Genomic DNA, 23,478 nt, shown 5'->3' on the forward strand with positions numbered 1-23,478 from the left:
TTAACAATATTAGAAAAGAAATTTTGGAATTTCGATAGTACTCTACTTAAAAGTAGTATCAATTGATACTTAGATATATTTGAAAAGAAATCTGAAATTTCGACACTACTCCACTTAAAAGTAGTATCAATTTAAATACATACCTTTCATTATTTTTGCTTGATATTTACGAAAATCCACAGATACCAAGGTTTCTTGATTTGCTCCCAATCCCTGGTTTTCCTTTGACCTAAACTCCACATATCTGCAAAGAACAAGATGTTTTAACCTGAACTCGATATTGTTGCCAAGAATAGGATTTTTTTACCCGAACTCGACATTGCTGCCAAGAACTAGATTTTTTTACCCAAACTCGACATTGCTGCCAAGAACTAAATTTTTTTACCTAAACTCGACATTGCTATCAAGAACTTGATTTTTTTACCCGAACTCGACATCGCTGCCAAGAACTAAATTTTTTACCCGAAATCGACATTGCTGCCAAGAACTAGATTTTTTTACCTGAACTTGACATTGCTGCCAAGAATAGGATTTTTTTAACTAGTATCGAGATGAGGATCTACAGATCACCAGGATTTCTTCTTTCTTTGACCTGGTATCAAGATGAGGATTTACAGATCACCAGGATTTTTTCTTTGACCGGGTATCGAGGTGAAGTCCTTTAGATCACCAGCCTTTTTTCTTTGACCTGGTATCAAGATGAGTACCTATATATTACCAAGATTTCTTCTTTCTTTGACCTGGTATCGAGGTGAGTACCTACAAATCACCAGGATTTTTTCTTTGACCTGGTATCGAGGTGAGGACCTACAGATCACCAGGATTTGTTCTTTGACCTACTATCAATATACAATTCTACAAATAACAAGTTTTATGATATTTGTATCGGTATTGCTTTTGGAAATTTCAATCACTTTATTGAATACATAACTTCGAAAATACATCATGACACCAAGAATATTCTTTATTGATAAAATGTTATCAAATTGCTTACATTTTGAGGCTTTGCTAAGATTTCTCCTTCAGCATTTTTTAAGTAATAAGCCCCATTAATTCCTACCTTATGAATGATGTAAGGCCCTTCCCAGCTTGCTGCTAGTTTGCCTGCCCCTTTCTCTTTAGTTGCTTGAGTAACCATTTCCAAGACCAAATCCCCTTCCTGAAAATGTCTTTCTCTTACTTTCTTGTTGAAAGTTTTTCTGAGCTGCCGATGGTATGTATCGAGCCTTACTCTTGCTTGATCACTTATTTCCTCGAGATTGAGGACTTCTGCTGCCATTACTTCATTATTTTGGCCTATCATCAAGACTTTGGTTCTGGATGTTGCTACCACCATTTCTGACGGAGTTACTACTTCCATGCCATAAGCTAATATGAGAGGGGATTCACCAGTGACAGTTCGAGGTGTCGTTCTATAAGCTCATAGAACGCTGTTTAGTTCATCCACCCAGAGACCTTTCTTGTCCTCCAGCGTTTTCTTGATATTATCCATAATGATCTTATTCGTTGCCTCTGCTTGCCCGTTACCTTGAGTATAATATGGTGTAGATATGAAGTGTTTTACCTTGTATGATTCCAAGAAAGCTTTTACTTTTCCTCCCTCAAACTGTGGCCCGTTATCTTATATGATGACATACATCAACCCGTATCGACATATTACCCTTTCAAAGAGAAAATTTATCACATCTTGTTCTTTTATGTGTTACAGCGCAATGGCTTCTACCCATTTGGTGAAATAGTCTGTGACAGTGAGCATAAATCGCCTTTTACCTCTTCCTAGTGCTAGAGGACCGACAATATCCATGCCCCATAGCGCAAAAGGCCATGGATTCGATACGCAATGCAACTCCTTAGCTGGAACATGTATAGCCTTTCTGTGTATTTGGCATTGAATACACTTTTTAGCATATGGAAGACAATCTCTTCGCATTTGAGGCCAAAAATATCCTTGTCTCGTTATTTTATTTGCCAATGATCTTCTAGTTGAATGGTTTCCACATTCTCCTTCATGGAGCTCTGCAATGATTAGATGCGAATCCTTGGGTAATATACATTTCAAATGTGGAACTCCAGGATTTTTTCGATATAGCTCATTATCGAGCAATACATATCTTTGCACTCCAAACTTAATCTTGGCTTCATTTTTGCCCTCAGGTAATTTACCATCGGATTAGTATGATATATATACTTCCATCCATGACGCCCCCAGTGTGTTAATTTCCATAACCTCTGATTCATGGATATCGATACTTGGCTTCTGTTGAATGCCGATGTGCAAGGTGCGACCCTTAGTGTTTTTCAACATCGCTACAACATAAGCCAAGGCATCAGCATGCCTGTTTTCATTTCTATTGAGGTGTTGAAGCCTTATTTTATTGAAATCTCTCAGCTTGGTTTTTATGAAACTCAAGTAATCCACCATGTTTTCACATTTTGCTGAATATCCTCCATTAATTTGGCTGACAACCAACATCGAGTCACTAAAAATTGATAACTTTTTCACTTTGAGAGACTTGGCCATCTCGAGTCCTGCGATTAAAGCTTCATACTCATCCTCATTGTTAGATGCATGGAATCCCATGTTACTGCTGTTTCAAGCCTTCCTGACTTAGCAGTTTTTACCAAAGTCTACTTTAATAGGAGATTCGTCATCACAATCACTGAATGTAATTGAAAATATGGCTTCAGCCTCTGAGATGAGAATAAAATCACCAGAGTGTATTTCTCCAATGTCGAGTACCGTGTCTCTGCCTCGAGCATTGTTTTGCTTTGAAAATACACTGGTCTTTCAACACCATTTTCAACCTTCACCAACACTAAACTTATAGCAAATTCTGATATAGCCAAATAGAGAAGCAAACTTTCTCCCTCATCTAGCTTTGTAAGTGTTGGCATCTCTTGCAGATATTTCTTTAACTTAGAAAATGCTTCTTCACAATCTTTATTCCAATAGAATTTAGCATTCTTTTTAAGCAACTTGAAAAGAGGCTTACATCGATCAGAAGTTCTGGAGAAGAATCTGTTGAGAGCAGCTATTCTTCCAGTCAACCTTTGTATATGTTTTCTAGTTATTGGTGATGGCATCTGCTGAAGTGCTCGTATCATATCTGAGCTGGATTAGCATCGATACCTGGCTTGGTAACAATGTACCCCAAGAATTTGCCCACCCCGAAAGTACACTTCTCTGGGTTAAGCTTCATGTTAAATTCTCACAATATTCGAAATACAATATCGAGATCCTTCACATGGTCTTTAGCTCTCATGGATTTTATAACTATATCGTCGATATAGACTTTGACAACTCACTTAATGAGCTTTTTAAACATTTTCTCCACTAGCCTTTGATAAGTAGCTCATGCGTTCTTCAACCTAAATAGTATTCTAATGAAACAATATATGCCTCTATTTACGACGAACGCCATTTTGAGTTGATCTATAATGGCCATTAGAATTTGAAAGTACCCCGAGTATCCATCACAAAAATTGATCAATTCAAAACCAGCTGTTCGATCAACCAATTCATCTATCCTTGGCATGGGATAATGATCTTTGGGACACCTCTTATTCACATCGGTAAAGTCGACACAAATTCGTACTCTCCTATCTTTCTTGGGTACTACAACTATATTCACAACCCATTCCGAGTGATCTACCTCCTTGATTATGCCATTCTTTAGCATTTTCTGTATTTCAGCTTGTACTGTTTCTTCATACATTGGTCTAACCTCTCAATGCTTTTGATGGACAGGAGTCACATTTTCTTCCATGTTCAACTTGTATGAACAAATAGTTGGGTCGATACCGGTGAGATCTGACATCGACCACGCAAAAACATCCTGATTTCCTTTCAAGAAAACCATCAATTCATCTCTTATATTCCCAGACATCTCTGTACCAATGAACGTATGACGTTCACTTTCTCCTGTGCTAATATCAACTTTTTCCACCACCTCGATTGTTTTTCTTTCCTAGGGTTCTTCACTTTGCTTTAGCTCTTGTGTGAACTTTACTTGCTCATGTAGTTGCTGCATATCGGTATCGGCAGATAAAGTATGTTATAACTGCTAGCTAGAGCTTTCCAAGATGCCCCCAATGTCTTGGCTTTTTCCCTTCATCATACTTTTAACAGTTACGAAATTACACTTTTCAAACTCTGATTGATCCCCCCTGATTTCATGTAATCCATACGCTGTTGGGAATCGGATGACTTGATAGAATGTACTAGGCACAACACGCATGTCGTGTATCCATTTCCTTCCCAAGATTGCATTGTGATAGGAATGGGGCTTGATGAGTACAAACTTTGTCATCACAGTTTGAGGTCCAGCTCTAACTGGCAATTTTATCTCTCCAGTAGGCTTAGTAGAGCTTCAATTAAACTCGTACAGGCTGAACTATGGTGCCTTTAGATGAGTCTCATCGAGACCGATGCCTGTGAACGCTTTCCAAAATAAAATGTTCACAGAACTACCACAATCCACCAATATCTTTTGTACATCATAGCCAAAGATACGCAAAGTGATTAACAATGTGTTATCATGCAGCAACATCACCTTTGATAAGTCATCTAGAACGAACATAATTCCTCCTGGAATGCTAGCCGATACCAAATTCTGATTTATGGGGATAGGCTCGACATTGACCTTGAGAACTTCTTTCACCGTCGATATCATTCTTATTTTATTTCGAATAATTTTCTTCTGAGGTATCTCCCCTTTGTAGATCATATTGATTACTCCAAGGGGATTTTCATGTATGGTAGTAGTCTCTGCTGGTCTGACATCAACTCTGAATTCTCGTAACTTTCCATCTTTCATCAATCTATCAATTTCTTTCAACAACTGCAAACATTTGTTTGCCTCATGGTTCTCAATTTTATGAAATTGGCAATAAGACCTGCCCTTCATCTCCCTGAGAGTGTACTTGGGCCATATCACAAAATCTTCTTTCACCACCCTCCTTAAGATATCTTCAGGTGTGGTATTGATGGCGATAAATTTTTGAGATCCAGCTCCTCTTTCAATGTTTTTTCATACCTTCTTCTTTGTTGTGGTTGATTATCCCGATTTGTATAATTTTCCTGAGGCTTTTTGTGATCTGATCTCGAGGAATCTCGACTCTCATGTCGATCTCCATTATCCCTTTCTTTCTTTTCCGATACTTGCAACACATTTTGTATCGTAGCTGCTTGTATCCCTTCTTCCACCCTGATATCTCTATCAGCTTTGTCATACAACTCCTGTAGCCTCGATCTTGACTTCTTTTCACAAGAGATATTTGTGCATATTTGATCCTGGTATCACACCTATTTGGAAAGCCATAATAGCTATCATTTTAGACTCGTAAAGCCTCTCTAATGATTGAGTTTATGCCTTGAATCGAGCCAAAAAGTCCTTCAACGACTCTTCTTTCCTTGCTTCAATTAGAATAAAACTGATACCTACTTCGGCTTTACCCTTTGATGACCATAATTGGTGAGGAATCTCTCCTCAATCTTGATAAGAGCCCAAAACTGTAGTTTTAATCCCTTAACAATAATACTTTTAGACCAATTATGTGAGTAATAAATAAGAGTTAGTGTTGATTACTTGCTTTTATGTATTTCAGGCATTGGAGTCAATTATGTGGAGAAATGTGTCACTTTAACGAGACAAAGGAGCAAGGGTTAGTTGCTAAGAAGTTCTGTGATTAAAGGCCAAGATTCAAGGAGAAAAAGCCTTTTAAAGCCCGATCAAAGCTGAAAAGTCAAAGTCAACGCGGGCAGAAACAGCGCACAAAAGTCAGCAGAACTTCTAAATACCATATCTTTAGACTCAGACCTCAGAATTGGGCCTAACTTTGTCAAAACGACCGGCTCGGAAAGAGCTTTCCAATGGTCTAAGCCTTGACCCAATCAAAGGAGAAAAAGTGGACAAAACATCTATTGAAATCAAATCTAACTGAAAAGGCCTCTGTGGACTGAAGAAATTGGGTTTTGGGCTCGATTTTCCGGCCCAAAACATGGCTCCTCAGCTCATGCACGAAAATATGGATCTGGTCTCCTCCATTTGAAGGCACAAGACTTAACTCTTAAGCATTCTAGTTTTTAGGTAGCCATTAGCCAATAATTTTAGATCTAGTTTTAGACTCCATTAATTAGTTTGAATAGCTTGTTTTAGATCTAGATTTGTATGCATTCAGTTAATTAGTTTTTCAATTTCAATAGATTAGTTAGAATAAGTTAGATTATTATTTAGAATCACTATTTAGTTTTCATCTCAATTTAGTTTATTGATTAATAAAGTTAGTTGTTACTCATAATCTAGTTTTAAGTATTAAATCACTTAGATCTAATTTCAATCATTTAGTTATCGATAATTTCTTAGTTGTTAATCTAGTTTTGAATTCTTGATTAGTTCAAATTAATAAATTTACAATCTTTATATCATGTCTTGCTTAAATTTATATAGAAATAATAGTTTAATGTCTCAAGGCTAAACCTTCATTAGAGGGGTTTGAGGAAGCCTTGATGAAAACTTGATTTTTGCTAGCTTAGAAATCGTCGTGATAATCTATTCAATTCTAGAAAATAATTAGTTCACCATGAGAATAGGTTTGATTTCTTCACATGCTAGTTATTATTTGGTAGATATTGTCATGAATAATTAGGGATTAGAAATACCATTTTGTTATGCGAAAGCATTGAAATTTGGATCACGACGAATCTTCGCTAGTTAATTAAGTCGAGTTAAAGTGGAATCAATCCCCCCTAATTCCTTATCATACAGTCAAATTAGAAATTTCGTAGTTTGAATTATCGTATTTTGTTAGTATAATTTTCATCATAGTATAATTCCCACATTACTCTCATTAACTTTGGATAGACCGATAATCTTAGAAAACATTGAATTCTAAAGAACTAGGAGTGGAACGAATCTTCTACTCCAACTCTATTGCGATAGCATCGAGAGTGTAGAAAACTTTGATAACATAGTCTAAAAGAGTTTAGTTTTACTTACGTTTGAGTCTCGTTACTTATTCGTAGGTAAAACTATCATTTTACTTTTTATCAAAAGGCGTCGCTATCATCTTAGTTCCGTTTAGAATTGTTTTCATTAGTATTGTTAGTCTTTTCAAAGTCCCATTAAACCCACCCACCCTTGTTTGCTTCTAACAGTGATTGTTTGGTTCAGAACTAAAAACGTTTTTCAAAGAACAAGCCTGAGCGCGCCCCGTGCCCATACAAGGCTAAATTCGAGCCAAGCCCGCAAGGCTGAAGTGCCTGGAACTCAAATTAAACTTGGCGACAGCCATACAAGGCTAAATTTGAGGCTGAAGCGCCTGGAACTCGAATTGGACTTGAGCGTGACACGCGCCCTACCAAGGCAAAACTCGAGCGCCCCCCGCCCTGAAGCGCCTAAAATCGAGTTGGACTTGAGCGCGACCCGTGCCCTCTTCTGGAAAAGCCCAATTTTCACTAGTTAGTTCAAATTACCATTACTTCAAGTTATTCAGTGTTTCTAACTTGTTACACACACTGAGGTCTGCGTATACAAGACGTTATTCATAAGCAAAGCAAGGAGGCATTCAGGTACTTCTTTCTTCCACTCCTCGCATCTCCTGTTAGAGGTTTATACTAGCATTTTAGGATTGTTTTGAGTGTTCTCATGATTAGTTAAGATTGGTCTTAGCCTTGCATGAGATTAAGGTCAGGTAGAAGAAAAACGCCTAATGTAATCAACTGGCAACGTCAACAAACACGCATTTCTAGTATACCACTCACTACACCTCTAGCTAGCATACCACACACCACACCTGATATAATGGTTGAAGAAAGAGAGTCTCCTCTCTCTGACTTTTACAAAGCCTTGAATGATAGCCTAAAATCTTGTATCGTTCTATCAGACCCAGTGGGGGATTTCCGAATCCCCCCAAATATATTTAATTTGTTACCCATTTTTCAAGGGTTAGACCATGAAAAACCTTATCAGCACATACGTAGGATTGACCAAGTCCTTACTACATTCCACCATCCTACGGTTGGTGCTGAACAAATTAAACTGAGGGTGTTTCCTTTCACCTTAGCCAATAAGGCGGCGTCTTGGTTAACTGCCCAATTGGCCAAGGGCTTAATTCTGTGGAGTTATGGGCCAAACTTGTTCAACTATTTATGGAACATTTTTACCCACCATTGAAGAAAAATGAAATGCTTTCCAAGATTCATTTCTTTCAACAGAATCCTCATGAATCATTTTCAGAGGCTTGGAATCGTTTCACCGATCTTTTTATAGAGTGTCCACACCATAACCTCGCGAAAGACATGTTAGTTCGTGCCTTTTTCAGAGGACTTTTACACCACCATAAAGAAGTCCTTGACATAATGAATCGGGGTAGTTTCCTCAGTAAAGGAGCCTCGAGGAGGCTTATAAATTTTTAGAAGATCAAACAAAGCGTAATAATAACTGGGGGGTAGTGACGATATCTCCCGCTCCGCTAGTTCTTCTACAACAGTTAAGGCCGTCGGTATGTTTGAGATGAAATCCGATCCTGAACTTAAAAATTTAATCGAATCTCTCACTAAAAAGGTAGAGGCTATTTCTGTTCAACAAAAACCTATCCCCGTCATGAACGTCAACTCCAATCCATGTAATTTCTGTTTGAGTCCAGAGCATCCCGACTTCTATTGTCCTCTCGCTTATGAACAACAAACATCACAACAAGATAATGTTTGCTCAATTAAAAGTTATCCTATTCCTAACGCCCCTTGGAGACAACATCCCAACTTCAGTTGGAGAAATAATCAACAAGTAACACCTCCAGGGTATAATAATCAAAATGTTAGGCCAGCAAACAATTACAATCCACCCATTAATTATAACAACCAAGCTCCACCACGTCAAGGACAAGGTCAGGGTAATTATAATAATTATAACAACCAAGCTCCACCATGAAAGGACAAGGTCAGGATAATTATAATAATTATAACAATAATAATTATAATGCTAATAAAGGTATCGTTCCGGTAAATAATAACTATCAAAATCCACCCATTAATAATCAACGTGACATGGTTCCTGTCACACAACCTATAGCTAACACTCCTCCATAACCGGATCGTTTCGACGCCTTTATGCAAACCCAACAACAGATTTTACAAGCTATCCAACTTTCTTTACAGCAGTTAGCACAAGAGAAAGTACAATCCAAAGGTGTGTTTCTAGGTCAAGCGATACCTAATCCTAAAACAACAAACACAGCCTTTGAGGTAAACGGTAACACTAGTACGGAAAATGCAAACGTAGGTGAGCTAAATGCCATCACCACCCTCCGTTCTAGCAGAGTGGTTGATAACGCCATAATTATGCCTTTAGTTACCCCACCAGTAGTCCCGACACTGGATATTAAACTAGATACCAAAATACAAACTAAAGATCCTACCCCTGTACAGGTACCAGTTAAACCACAGCCTAAGAAACAGAGAGCCAAGGTTAGACATCCTATTGATCCATATGCTAAATATAGAGAGAAACCACCGTTTCCCCAGAGATTAGCGATGGTAAACAAGGATACAAATTTTAAGGAGATTAAGGAAGTTTTTAAAAATCTAACGATAAACCTACCTTTTCTCGAAGCGATTAAAAAATTACTTCACCATGCTAAGTTTCTCAAAGAGTTGTGCACTACTAGGCGTAAGACCAATATTCCTAAAGACACCTTTTTAACTAAACAGTTTCCAACTTTATCAGAACATAATAGAATCGTTAAGTACAAGGACCCTGGTCGTCCTACTGTACAATGCACCTTAGGAGATTCCCACACGACGACCGCTTTACTAGACCTGGGGGCGAGTGTTAACATACTCCCATATTATCTATACAAACAAATAGGTCTACAAGAGATACAACCTACTAAAATGACGTTGCAATTAACAGATCAATTTATTAAGTACCCTAAGGGTGTGGTTGAAAACGTGCTTGTTAAGGTCCAGGATTTCTACTATCCTACTAATTTTGTTATCCTCGGTACAGAAGTCGCTAACGACTATGTTCCAATTATTTTAGGCCGTCCTTTATTGGCAACTGCCAACACGCTCATAAACTGCCGCGATGGTTCGATGTCTTTGTATTTTGGGCATCTTTCTGTTGAGGTAAATGATTTTAAAATGATAAAATAGTTACCAGATTCGTCTGTAGATGGGGAGGTTAGCATGATCGAGAGCTTAGCTCAAAATTATTTTAATAACACATTTCCAGAAAACCAAATGCATAAATTCCTTTCTTTTGGAAGTTCAGATTTCGCCGATGACTCCCATTTAGAGGAAGTCAACACCATCTTCGAGTCTACACTTATCCTAGACCCTTCTGTTGCTCCATCTACTGAGTTTGAAGACCTGCTGCCTAAGAAAGTATTCATTACTCAAGATGAGGACCCTCTAGAAGCATTTATTGACATTCCTTCCACCCCGGTGCTTAAACCTCTTCCTTCTGAGTTAAAATATATTCAACTTCATTCGGATGGTAGTCATCCGGTAATTATATCATCTTTGTTATCTAAGGAGGAAGAAGCACGTTTGATTAGGGTGATTAGGGAATATTGTTCTGCGATTGGTTTGTCCCTATCCGACATTAAGGGAATTGCTCCTAATGTTTGCACTCATCATATCCATTTGGAGGATAACGCAAAGACTTCTCACGAACCTCAGCGTCACTTGAACCCTGCCATGAAAGAGGTGGTCAGGGAAGAAGTCTTACGGTTACTTGATGCGGGTATCATATACCCAATCTCTGATAGCGAATGGGTAAGTCCCATTCATGTAGTCTCTAAGAAATCAGGGATTACCATGGTACGTAATGCCAAGGGTGAATATGTTTCAACGCATGGTCTTATGAAATGGAGAATCTGTATCGATTATAGACGATTAAATGCCATGACACGAAAGGATCATTTTCCTTTGCCCTTTATAGATCAGATGCTCGAACGTCTAGCTAGTCATGTTTTTTTACTATTTTTTGGATGGCTGCTCTAGCTATTTTCAAATTATTATTGATATTGATGACCAAGAAAAAACTACCTTCACATGTTCTTTTGGAACATACGCCTATAAACGAATGCCTTTTGGCTTTTGTAACGCTCCTGGTACCTTCCAGCGGTGTATGCTTCATATATTTAGTGACATAGTAGAACACTTCATGGAAGTTTTCATGGATGATTTTTCTATCTATGGAGATTCTTTCACTGACTGTCTGTCTAACCTGTCTAAGGTTTTGACACGGTGTGAAGAGAAGAGTCTAGTTTTGAATTGGGAAAAATGTCATTTCATGGTGAAAAAGGGAATAATGCTAGGTCACATTGTATCTAGTGATGACATCGAAGTAGATAAGGCCAAACTAGATAAGATAGCAACTTTACCCATACCACGGACTGTCCGTGATATTAGAGCATTTCTAGGACATGCAGGTTTTTATAGGCGTTTTATCAAAGATTTTTCAAAAATAGTTAGGCCCTTGACTAATTTGCTTTTAAAGGATGCCATCTTTGATTTTAATTTTATCTGTAAATAGGCTTTTGAAACTTTAAAAGCCGCCTTAACCTCTGCACCCATTATACAGCCTCCCGATTGGTCTAAACCTTTCGAACTCATGTGTGATGCTAGCGATTATGTTGTTGGTGTTGTCTTGGGACAGAAACTAGATAATAAATCCACCGTTATTTATTATGCTAGTAAAATTTTAAACGATGCTCAAAGGAATTATACAACTATTGAAAAAGAATTCTTAGTTGTCGTTTATGCTTTAGATAAGTTTCATCCTTATTTGATTGGTTCTAAGACTCTAGTTTACACGGATCATGCAACCCTTAGGTACCTTCTCGCAAAGAAGGATGCTAAGCAGAGATTAATCCGATGGATTCTTCTCCTGCAACAAGAGTGCATATTAGAAATAAAGGACAAAAGAGGGGTTGAAAACGTAGTTGCCGACCACTTATCTAGACTTACAAATGACGATGATAGTGATTCTGAGTCCATACCGGACTCTTTTCTTGATGAGCATATGTATGCTACTTTTTCTGCACCATGGTATGCTAACATTGTGAATTATTTAGCGTCTGATATTTTTCCTGATGATTGGTCAAGAAATGAACGTAAGAAGTTCTTGGCCAAAGTTAAGCTATACTACTGGGATGAGCCCTACCGTTTTAAGTATTATGTGGATCAGATTATTCGTCGTTGTATTCCCCAGTGGGAATATAATGAGGTTCTCTTATTCTACCATGACAAAGAGTGTGGTGGACATTTTAGTGGTATGAAAACAGCTGCTAAAATTCTTCAATGTGGGTTTTATTGGCCTACTCTCTTCAAAGATGCACAAGTGCATTGCAAGATGTGTGTTCGTTGCCAACAACTTGGGCGAATCACTAAGAATAATATGATGCCATTAAATCCAATCATGGTGGTAGAAGTTTTTGATGTTTGGGGCATTGATTTCATGGGCCTTTTTCTTGTGTCCCATGATTTCATTTATATCTTAGTTATCGTGGAGTACGTGTCCAAATGGATAGAGGCCATGGCTTGCTGTAGCAATGACCATAAGGCAGTTGTGTTTTTTGTTAAGGAGTACATTTTCTGTCGATTTGGCATTCCTAAAGCCATCATTAGTGATGGTGGAACACATTTTTGCAACAGAGTTGTTGCGTCTTTAGTAAAAAAGTATGAAGTTACACATAAAGTGGCAACTCCGTATCATCCACAAACTAGCGGACAAATAGAAGTTTCTAATAGGGAAATCAAAAAAATCTTAGAAACAATTGTAAATCTTGATAGGAAAGATTGGTCGAAGTGTCTAACTGATACTTTATGGGCATATAGGACTGCTTTCAAAACTCCTATAGGTATGTCGCCCTTTAGACTTGTATTTGGGAAATCTTGTCATTTTCCCGTTGAATTGGAGCATCGTGCTATGTGGGCTATAAAAAGCCTTAACTTCAATTTTGATGAGGCGGGTGTCAAGCGCAAGTTGCAATTGAATGAGCTTGAAGAAATCCGTAGCAATTCTTATGATCTCGCAAAGGATTATAAAGCTAATATGAAATGTACAAATCTTGCGCAAAAAGTTTGTGGTAGGTCAAAAAGTCTTACTTTACAACTCCCATCTACATATTTTTCCTGAGAAATTAAAAACTCGTTAGTCTGGTCCTTTTCTGGTTTCTGAAGTCACCCCTTATAGGGCAATCACCTTGGTAAATCCCAAGGACAACAATACCTTTCAAGTCAATGGCCAAAGGTTAAAACATTTCCACGAGTTAATGTCCCCTGATGTGGAGGAAGTCTTTTTACTGGACCCTGTCTATGAGGACTGACCTTTGTTGTTTGGTGTACTTTCTTACACTTCCATATATTGGTTAGTGCACCATTCAGGTAACTGGGCCCTCCGTATGGAGTGTGTGGCTGTAAGTACCGGATCCTAAGTCCACATTTAACATAATTCACGTTTTCCACTCTTGCATGTTTTCTCAGTTTTTGAGTCATGTTTCTCTATGGTGTGAATTATGCATTTATTATTTTATTGTTTTTCTTATATTAAATCTTATTCATAAAAAGTAAAAAATATCAAATCTATAAAAATAGTAATCTAGGAAGTCTCGAAAATCTGACTTTAAAAGACCCACGTTTAAAACAAATTCTCTAATCTTCATTGCCAAAAATTAGTTTGGGGGTGGGGTGTTGGTTTTGTGCCCTTGATTGCTAAACTTTCCATTTTTGTTACTAAGGCCGTTTAATTGTATTTTGATTCGGGTTGACATTATCTATGAATTTAGATTTCATTCGTTCGCATAACTTACGTTATGCACGCACTACGAGGCATTTTCAATCTTCTTATATGTCACCCATGGTTAGAATAGAGTGTTTTATGGATAATTGGATTGGAAATTCTCTCCTGATCGTTTCTATATCTCATTCACAAAAATCGGACCGGTAACGAATCGGCAATTTTAGTTTGAAGTTGTGCGAAAAAATCGGGAAATTTCGGAAATCGAATTGGGCTTGGGCCCAAAGCACGCACGTGCGCGGCACGTTCGTCTCCTTCTTCACCAAAACAGATTGCGAGTTTGTTTCACTTCCGCCATTAACAACTCCAAACCCTAACAAGAAGAAAAAAAAAAAAAAAAAAAAAAAACCAAAACCAAAACCAAAATACTACCACGCCAATTAGGATTTCCCCACCCCAAACCATCCTAAAATACGTAATTATTTATTAATTAAGTAATTTATTTATTTATTTAAAATTGGATCGGATTGGGTTTGGGATATGTGGGCCTGGTTTCTAGGCCCGAGGCTGTGTTGGGCTTGGGTTTCAAACCCAAGTATATAATCACATTGTTCTAGAGAATAGGGTTTTTAGAGAATAAAAAAATAATAAAAATGGAGGCAGAGCTAGAAACTCGGTTGCTGGAGGGTGGAGCACGATGATTTGGACTAGGAGGATTCGTGGAGCTGTTAAGCCAAGTGAGTAGAGTTTATCTCTCACCACTACTAAAACTATGATTTTCGTCTGTTTAGTATTTACGATTTTACTGTCGAGTGTTTCCGACCAGTTTTTATAATATTAGTTCTGTTGATATGTTTTAGATTTTAGTTGAACTGCTGAAGCTCGAAAGAGCGTTAATGGCGGCGAGCCCAAAACAAGCAGTTGTTTGCTATATGGGTTGGAACTGTTTGTAGTTTATTGAACACTGTTTAGATATTAAATCTTGTTTGGGGTTGTTGGTTGATGTCGGGTTGTCGAAGCTCTGTCAAAGCTTGAAGACGTTAATGGCGTTTGATTTGGTTTGAACTTTTGGTGGTGAGGTTAGCTTTGTTGGTTTGAGGTTGGTTAGGGATGTTTGGAGGGGGCTGTTGAAGCTTAAAGGGAGCGTCAATGGAGGCGCGAGCCCCCAAACCTCCTCCCCTGTAAAAACGCCATTACTGTGATACTGAGGGATTTGATTTTTTGTTTTTATTTTCGTGTTTGAACTGCTATGTTGTATTGTGGGTTGGTGGTTCGATGTATGGTGGTAGGGGAAAAGTTTGTGGGGGTTTGAAAGCTCCAAGAACATTAATGGCGGCCCGAAATTCTTTCCAGATCTAGTTTTGGTGAAGGTTGGGTGTTAGGATTTGAGGTTTTTTACTTAATTAAAGTGGTAGGGTTTTCGCAGGGATTAAAACCGCCTGGCTGAAATGGGTGGCGATTGGGAATTTTGTGGTAGTCGATTTTGGTGGCTGGAGGAAGAAGAAATTTGGAGAAGACGACCTGGTGTAGTCTGAGCTGGGCTTGGGCCTTAGCTGTTTAGGTTGGGCCCGGGTGTAGGTTAAGTTATTTGGGCCAAAAACTAATTAGTTCCTTTGGGCCGGTTTAGATTCAGTTGTGGACCAGTTCAGTTTAAGTTTTTAGGCCTAAACACTAGTTAGTTTTTGGGCCGGATTAATCCTTTGTTTCGGACCAGTTCCATATTAAGTTGTGGACCAGTTTTGGTTTAGTTTGGGCCCAGTTTAGGGTAAGTTGTTTGGGCTAAAACTAAGTGCTTTTCTTTGGGACAGTTTCAAGTTTGTTTTGGGGCCGGTCCATATAACTTAAAATAGATCTAATTGGGTCTTTAAATGTTTAAACTTTCGGGTTCTAAGGTTTGGGCTTTGCCAGTTGGGTCCGAACCATTACTGTCACACCCCGAATTTCGACAGAATTCGGAAAAACATTATTTGTCCCCGACTCTTCGATCTCCGAGGTGTGACGCACTCTCCACTTCCAAAAGCCCATAAACAGTTTAAAATATGCGGATAATTAAAACCAATAAAAATTTTAACTTAAACAAAGTCCTCTTCATTATAAAACAATTTACAAATGAAAATGCAAATAATATTATCTCAACTGAAAATCTATATCACCTCAAGGGAAAACAAAACACAACCTGAGATGCAAATGCTAATGAAACCACAAGCAAAGAACCAATCTTCTTCATCACTAAACTGTCAAAACTTATCAACTATGTTCATTGAATGAACACACCCGATAAGCAAACATGCAAATCGGGTCAGCATTATAAAAAGCTCTGGTGTGAGTAGCCCTAAAATACAACATATAATTATACATATACATACCACAATCCATACGGCAGTTAGTTCCTCCATCGAGAACTTTTAACTTTCAACGACTAATACAACATCCTTAAGTTCAATAACTAAAGGCGGTAGTTCCTCATTTGGCCTTTAACTTCCCACTAACCACACAACAAACTATACTCATAATAAATAAGGCATGTAGTTCCTCCATCGAGGCGCCTTAGGTTCAACTAAACAAATAACCAAACAAACGTATTACATACGTACCTCATTTCATGCTCAATCACAGAGTGGGTCGTCTCTGCCCAAGTACTTAGTTTAACCCACCCTTCTGCAAAACCATATATAATCATCTATCTACAGCTACATCAATAACAAATATATTACCATAATTATATTAGTTCAAGCTTTCTTTGTGTGTCCCTAAAATCACGTCGTATCTATGTCTTACCTAGTTTCCCTGGCTACCACAATCGCAAACCCAACGCCGAACATGTACATCCACATGCCTCCCTTACATAATGAGCCACTCCGTTGCGTAACCACCTGGCGGGATGCCGCGACACCAGGTAAATCCTCACACGGAAGCCAAATCTATGTAAGCACCGCCACTATTCGGCATAAAATATTAGCATCATCGTTCTATTTTTTGCGAACGGAATATATCAAGCCACTATTAAACTCACGATTGCCCAACACATGGGTCAATCACATCTTATATATACACCCAACACATGGGTCAATCATATCACATAAGCCCACACAAGGCAAATCTCATGAGTTGTGGTAGTCAGGTTCTAGGATTTTCGTTACGTAATTTATTCTGGTGTCATACATTAATGACTCATAAACATTCCATTATATCACGTGCAGGTCAATTACCTTATTGCACTAAGCCACAATCTCTAGAAATATCTCAATATATCTCATAACCATATTTCATACTTTCACGTGCCAATATCTTATTGCACTACACCACACTCCCGTGGGCAAATATTCACCAATGCTATATTAGCATTTCACATATAAAATAATGGAGTGTATATACATTTCTCCAAGATATTGCATTAATACAACTATCCTAGCATATTATATCAGGTCACAATGCTTCAACATATCACATACATTATAACGTATTAGGAATATAATATCTCCTAACATCTCAATATCGTCACGTGTCAAAAATACACAATATCAATGTCAAATCTTTATTAGATAATGACAACCAAAGTTGTACAAGCTTCCACAGCATTTTATTACTACATATGTCCATATAATATACAACATAAAGCGAAAGTACAATTAAACAATCCGGTCCACAATCAAAGCCCAATATGCTTTTACACACTACTCACGTCAAATCTAAATTAGATAATTTACCAACCAAGTTATACAATATCTGACAGTATTTTATTACTATATATATCCATATAAACAAACATATGAAAAACTGGAAAAGTCAACATCCACAGTCAACGGTCAACAGTCAAAGTCAACGGTCAAAGGTCAACACCTCATGGTCAAGGTCAAACTCAACATGCCATGGTCAAAGTCAAACTGTCATCGCCAAAGTCAAAGGTGAAAGTCAACCGTCCATGGTCAAAGGTCAAAGTCAACCGTCTAAGTCAACGGTCGATGGTCAAAGTCAAACTGTCCTAGTCAAAGTCAAACTGTCGTTTTCGTGTTCGACAGGTCCAGGGTCATAGCCATGGTTCATGGCTAAGGACAAAGTGCATGGCTCATGGGCTCGTGACCAAGGTCATGGTTCGGACCCAACTGGCCAAGCCCAAACCTTAGAACCCGAAAGTTTAAACATGTAAAGACCGAGAAAGATCTATTTTAAGTCCAATGGGTGGTCCAAACAATATTAGAAAGCGGGCCTAAAAGCGGTTAAGTGGTTCGGTCCAAAAATTTCAAAACAAAAGAAAAGAGCCCAACCACTTAAATTAGATTTCGCCCACATAAACTAAAAGCGAAATTTCGCCCAACCACCCTTGAAATTTCGCCAAACAACTTAAAATCAATTGGGCCCAAACAAAACAAAACATTTCGCCCAAAGAACCAACCAAGGCCCAAGCCCAAATCGGCTTGGTATGCGTTCATCATCTCCTCCACCTACAAACCCGAATCAAATACCACTGACCTCGATCGGCCACCCCATTTTGACCAATCGGTTTTACTCCTTGTACAAACCCTACAACTTTACTAAAAGCGAAATCCCCATATCTTAAACCCCCATATTCTCCAAAACTAGATCACGGGAGATCTTCTCCGCCATTAATGCTTGTTACAAGCTTTTCCTAAGCATTAACGACCCCTCACTCGACCGCCACTACCACCCAACATCATCAAACAACCCATAACCATATCAAATAATCAACAAAACAATCAAAAACATAAAAAGCGATTTCTTGGAGGGCGCATGCGGCGTCGCCATGATGATGGCGTCAACCACCCGGCGATACTCACCCTAACTCGACATCCACAACCAACAATCAAGTCCACACAAAAGTTTCTTGGGCGAGTTCTCAGCGCCGCCATTAACACCTTGACGAGTTCGAGCAGTTTTCCCAAATCGACAAGATTTCGACGGTTTAATACAAAATCAAAATTTAACAAAATTTAATAAAACCAATGGCACGAAGTCAATACAATCGGATGATGAGCGAAAAAAAAAGCGAAGCGATTATCGCCGATATATATGGCGCAAATCGGTGAAATAGCAAAATAGCTACTCACTTTTGTATGAGCGATTTCGGCGAATCCCTCGTCGTCCGAACCGTCGCGCTCCAACGCTCCCGAAATCCAGCTCTCTCTCTCTCTCTCTGCCTCCATTTTTAATATTTAATTATTCTTTGAACCCTATTTTCTAGAAAAAGTGTTTATATACTTGGGTCCGAAACCCAAGCCCAACACAGACTCGGGCCCAAAAACCAGGCCCACGTATCCCGAGTCCGATCCGACGAATTTTGAAAATAAAATAATTTAATTAATTAATAAATAGAAAAAATACGTATTTAAAAATACGAGCGTTACAATTACCTTGGTCATGAGCCCATGAGCCATGCACCTTTGACCTTAGCCATGAACCATGGCTATGACCCTGAACCTGTCGAACATGGAAACGACAGTTTGACTTTGACCATTAACCGTTGACTTTGACCGTTGACCATTGACCGTTGACTTTGACTGTTAACCGTTGACTGTGGAATGTTGACTTTTTTCCAGTTTTTCTCATATTTAAGAATATGGACAAATATAGTAATAAAATATTGTCGAAAATTATATAACGTTGTTTGTCATTATCTAATTAAGATTTGACGTGAGTAGTGTATAAAACATATATATATTGGGCTTTGATTGTGGACTGTGGACTGTTTAATTGTGCTACATTTTATGTTGTAAATTGTATGGACAAATTAAATGCTAAAATGATGTGGAAGCTTGTATAAACTTGGTTGTCATTATCTAAGAAAGATTTGACGTTGATATTGTGCATTGATAACCGTAAAAACAATAGAATCCTAAATATTAATGCTACAAGAACACTAATACGAAATCCTACCGTTCTTACGTTTAAATCAATTCTTCTTACTCTCAAAACATATTCATGCAATATAATGAGTAAGGATTCGTTCCACTCTCAATCTATCAAGACTAAATAGAATCTAACTACTCAAACCCAAAAGGAACAATAGTGAGAGTAATGATTTGATGTGAAATTTCTATTCTACCATTCCCAACAATTGAATCTAAACAAGACATAATATAAAGATTTGAACTTTATTTGTTTAAACTCAATTCGAAACTACTCATGCAATAATTGAATTAAACTAATAATGACAAATAAGTAAATCTAAGGATTTAAGCTAATAAATAAATGAAAATGAAACTAGATTATGGAGAACTAATTAACTTTATTTATCTAATAGAACAATAAGAACAAGATATGATTGAATGAATAACAACTATTTTATTTATCTAATGAATGATATTCAATGATTTAAATAACTAATCTAAAACAAAGAATGAAACTAATTAATGGAATGAAAGCTAATAAAATGGAGATTCAAAACTAGATCTAGATCTAAAAACTAATCTAGATCTATCTTTTTCTAACCCTAAACTCCATTAACATTAGCTTCCTAACCTAACTGCCATTAACAAAGAGTCAAGCTTTTGTTTTTATACTTCCAGATCCAAAAATCGTGCATGGGCTTGGAGTCATGTTTTGGGCGGAAAATGGGCCCAAAACCAATTCTTTCGATCAAAAAGGCCTCTTGGCTAGATTCGGCTTCAACAGACTTTTCGTCCACTTCTGCTCCTCTGATTGGGTCAAGGCTTGGACCATTGCAAAGCTCTTTCCGAGCCGGTCGTTTTGACATAAGGTAGGCCCAATTCTGAGATCTGAGTCCAAAGATATGACATTCGGAAGTTCTGCTGACTTTTGCTCCTTTATCTCGCCAAAGTAGCACATTTCTGCACATAATGGACTTTGAAGCCTGAAATGCATAAAAACACGTAATCAGTATTAACTCTTACTTATTATTCACATAATTGGTCTAACAGTATGATTATTAAGGGGTTAAAACTACAGTTTTGGGCTCTTATCAAACCACCCCAAAGCGACATTTTGCTTGTCCTCAAGCAAATATGAGAAATTAGAATAAGTGACCAAAAATGGAGTTCTAACTACTCTCGTTTATTTGAGTGCGATTGCATTGACCATATGCAACAAGGCCTTAAACCACTAGGAATTCCCTAGTGGACGAGTTATAGCCTCGTGAGAGTTTTTCCATGAAGGTACTCACAAACTTCATCTATCTTCAACGACTAAGAAACTAAAACTATTGTTTCCTTATTCATGCTCAACTATCTATACATCTCTCTAGCAATTACATAAGAATAACCCGGTCGGAACCCCTAAGCTAATATATGCATAATAATCAATCATCTAAAATAAACATATAACAATGAGTAATCTTATGAAATGTAATAGCGAGGTCCGTTTCGAAACTTCGAATAAGCGTCCTTAAGTAGGTCCTCACATAAATGTCAAGACAAAAACCACTCTGATTTTTCCACTCAAGTTTAGCTACTCCGGTGTGCAGTGGGCACACTTTACCTTAATCTCAATAATGACAAAGGAAGGAGGGTCGATCAAACACATCTGCCACTTACTATCCCACTAACTTTATTCCTAATTGAAGCTAGAGGTCTTTATTAGGTGTTTGCGGGGGATTAGGAGATGGTTTAAGAAGGAAGGAAATGGATATTCAAAAAGGACAAGTGTGAGATAATAGAGTCTTCATATTATGTAACTAGAAAACCTTGTTATTTACTTTTGCTTCTACACTTTGTTTCCATCCTTAGCCGTATTTTTTCTTTTCTTTGGCCTTTGACTCCCTTTTATTCTATTTTTTTGGAGTTTTTATTTATTTCTATTTTTTTTTCTTTTCTTTTCTTTTTTTTTTTTTTTCTTTTCTTTTTTTTTTTTTTTTTCTCTTTGGATGGAAACTTCTTTCTTTTTTTACGGAAGCAACTAACTAATTTTTGTTTTACGGGTTTTCTCTTCTTCTTTCTTCCTCATTCTATTCTCGGACTTATTCTAAATTGGGTAGGTTGATTTTTTATTTTGTTTTGTTTTGTAACAGGGGTAAAGGAATTGTGGTTTATGGAAGGCTAAAGAAAGGCTCGAGGGGCTTACTAGCGGAAAATAATTCATAGGTTTGAATTTCGGCTATATCGATCCAAAGAGGGCCTAAATTCTCGCTTAGGATATGGTTTAGTGATCAAGCAAGTGGGCGTGTGATTTCTATCCGATTTTACTTCTCCCCTTGTGTCATTTCTCAAATGTTTAATTCATATAAGGCTTTAGGCTATATTCTCACAGGATTTGTAGAATAAGTACTCTAGCCTAGATTTGAGAAACTTCTTGCTAACAATCATAGATACTCATGTAATAAATTTATAGATAGATGCAAAGATTAGTACCTACATATTAACCTAAGTTTCTAACAATTATTCTCATGCAAAAGCTATGTGAGACTTCTAAATTGTTAAGAGCATAGAGAAAGAAAACAACACCAATATTCCTAAGTGTATAGCATAAACTTATTTATTTATATTTTTGAAATTTTTAACTTGAAAACAAATGCATATTATACATATCTATATCCTAACAGGATGCCTTAATTACCGTGTTTCTATGCCCCCAAAACAAGAAACATGCTTTGTCCTCAAAGCATTTAAATAAAGAGGGTAGGAAAAATACCATGGAAATCGTGAAATTTCGGAACATCTGCAAAACAAGGTTAGAATATACTAATATAGGAAATAAAAAAGCGACGCTAACTCTATAAGAGTTCCACCCATTATGGGGTTTAGAATTAAATTGTTTGGGGACATAGCGGACACTAACTGAAACTAAAAACTTACCTCCACTCCAGCGTTTTCATTCGTCCTCCTCCTCTTCTATCAAGAAGTGAGGTTCTTGGCGATCTGCCATGCCATTATAATTTGCCAAGCTTTGCCGCCATTTATCATCTACGGATCCTAACACGTTAAAGCGCCACTTGGTGGATGGGGTGTAAGGTGCAACCCGATGAGGTTGTATCCTCCATCCTTGCCAAGTCATTACACGGAAAGATCGATAATATAATTGGTGGGTCTCACAAATGTCGATTTAACCCGATCCGTGAAGCGGGCACAAAAATAGGGAAGAAACATAGTATAATACGGCAAAACTAATATAGGCATAAGAAGATACTTATGCCTCATGCTATGGGGTCGTGCTAAACTAGACATCAAAGTTCGGGAAGGTCATGGCACATCGTCCCCGTGGCTAAAAGCAAAGGAAGGCGGTTGCAAGTGGCATCATTCACGAGAAGAAAAATGTCATTCCCTAAAATGTTTAGCATGATCCAAAACATAGCAGTTTCTATGTTCATGGGCCGGGCTACCAAGAGGCGGCGTTATATTCCCTTGGTCCTCGTCTGAAAATGCACGCCCCATCGACTCATGCAAAAACTCATAAGTGTAGACATACATATTATCTACCCAATAGCACCATGGGTCTTGTATTTCATTGGGCATGGCAAGTCCAAGAACAAATGCTAGCAAGAACCATAAGCGGTTCCCATCTACGTGTGTGATCACCTCGCTTGAAACCAAGCACCATAAGTAGTGCTTTGAAACAAATCTTTGAAAGACTGTTGCGGTATTATTATAGGAGATGTCATCTCGAACTACGCTCTAGAACAGCTGCGAATGAACGGGAACAACCGGAAAACTGGAATTTTTAATTAATTCGTCGAAGTCGGTGGCCTTCCAACTACTAAGCGAAGTGGCGCTGTGTATTTAGAATTCCAGTGTTTGGCGCCGAAGTCGCGCTTTTGGTATGGTAA

General features: G+C 37.9%; 1 protein-coding gene across 1 annotated transcript; it reads right to left on the reverse strand.

The window, feature by feature from the left end:
• Window positions 1-4,394: 4,394 nt before the first annotated feature.
• On the reverse strand, window positions 4,395-4,907 carry LOC147492864 (uncharacterized). Its single transcript, XM_086567672.1, has one exon. The coding sequence runs from the start codon at window positions 4,905-4,907 to the stop codon at window positions 4,395-4,397; it is 513 nt and encodes a 170-aa protein (XP_086423798.1).
• Between the last annotated feature and the right edge of the window lie 18,571 nt (window positions 4,908-23,478).

The sequence above is a fragment of the Coptis chinensis genome, chromosome 6 (genome assembly GCF_015680905.1).
Source record: "Coptis chinensis isolate HL-2020 chromosome 6, ASM1568090v1, whole genome shotgun sequence".
Taxonomy (NCBI): Eukaryota; Viridiplantae; Streptophyta; class Magnoliopsida; order Ranunculales; family Ranunculaceae; genus Coptis; species Coptis chinensis.

Coding starts and splice junctions, on each gene's coding strand:
- LOC147492864 (XM_086567672.1), bottom strand. CDS start 4,907: ATGAAGGGCAGGTCTTATTGCCAATTTCATAAAATTGAGAACCATGAG.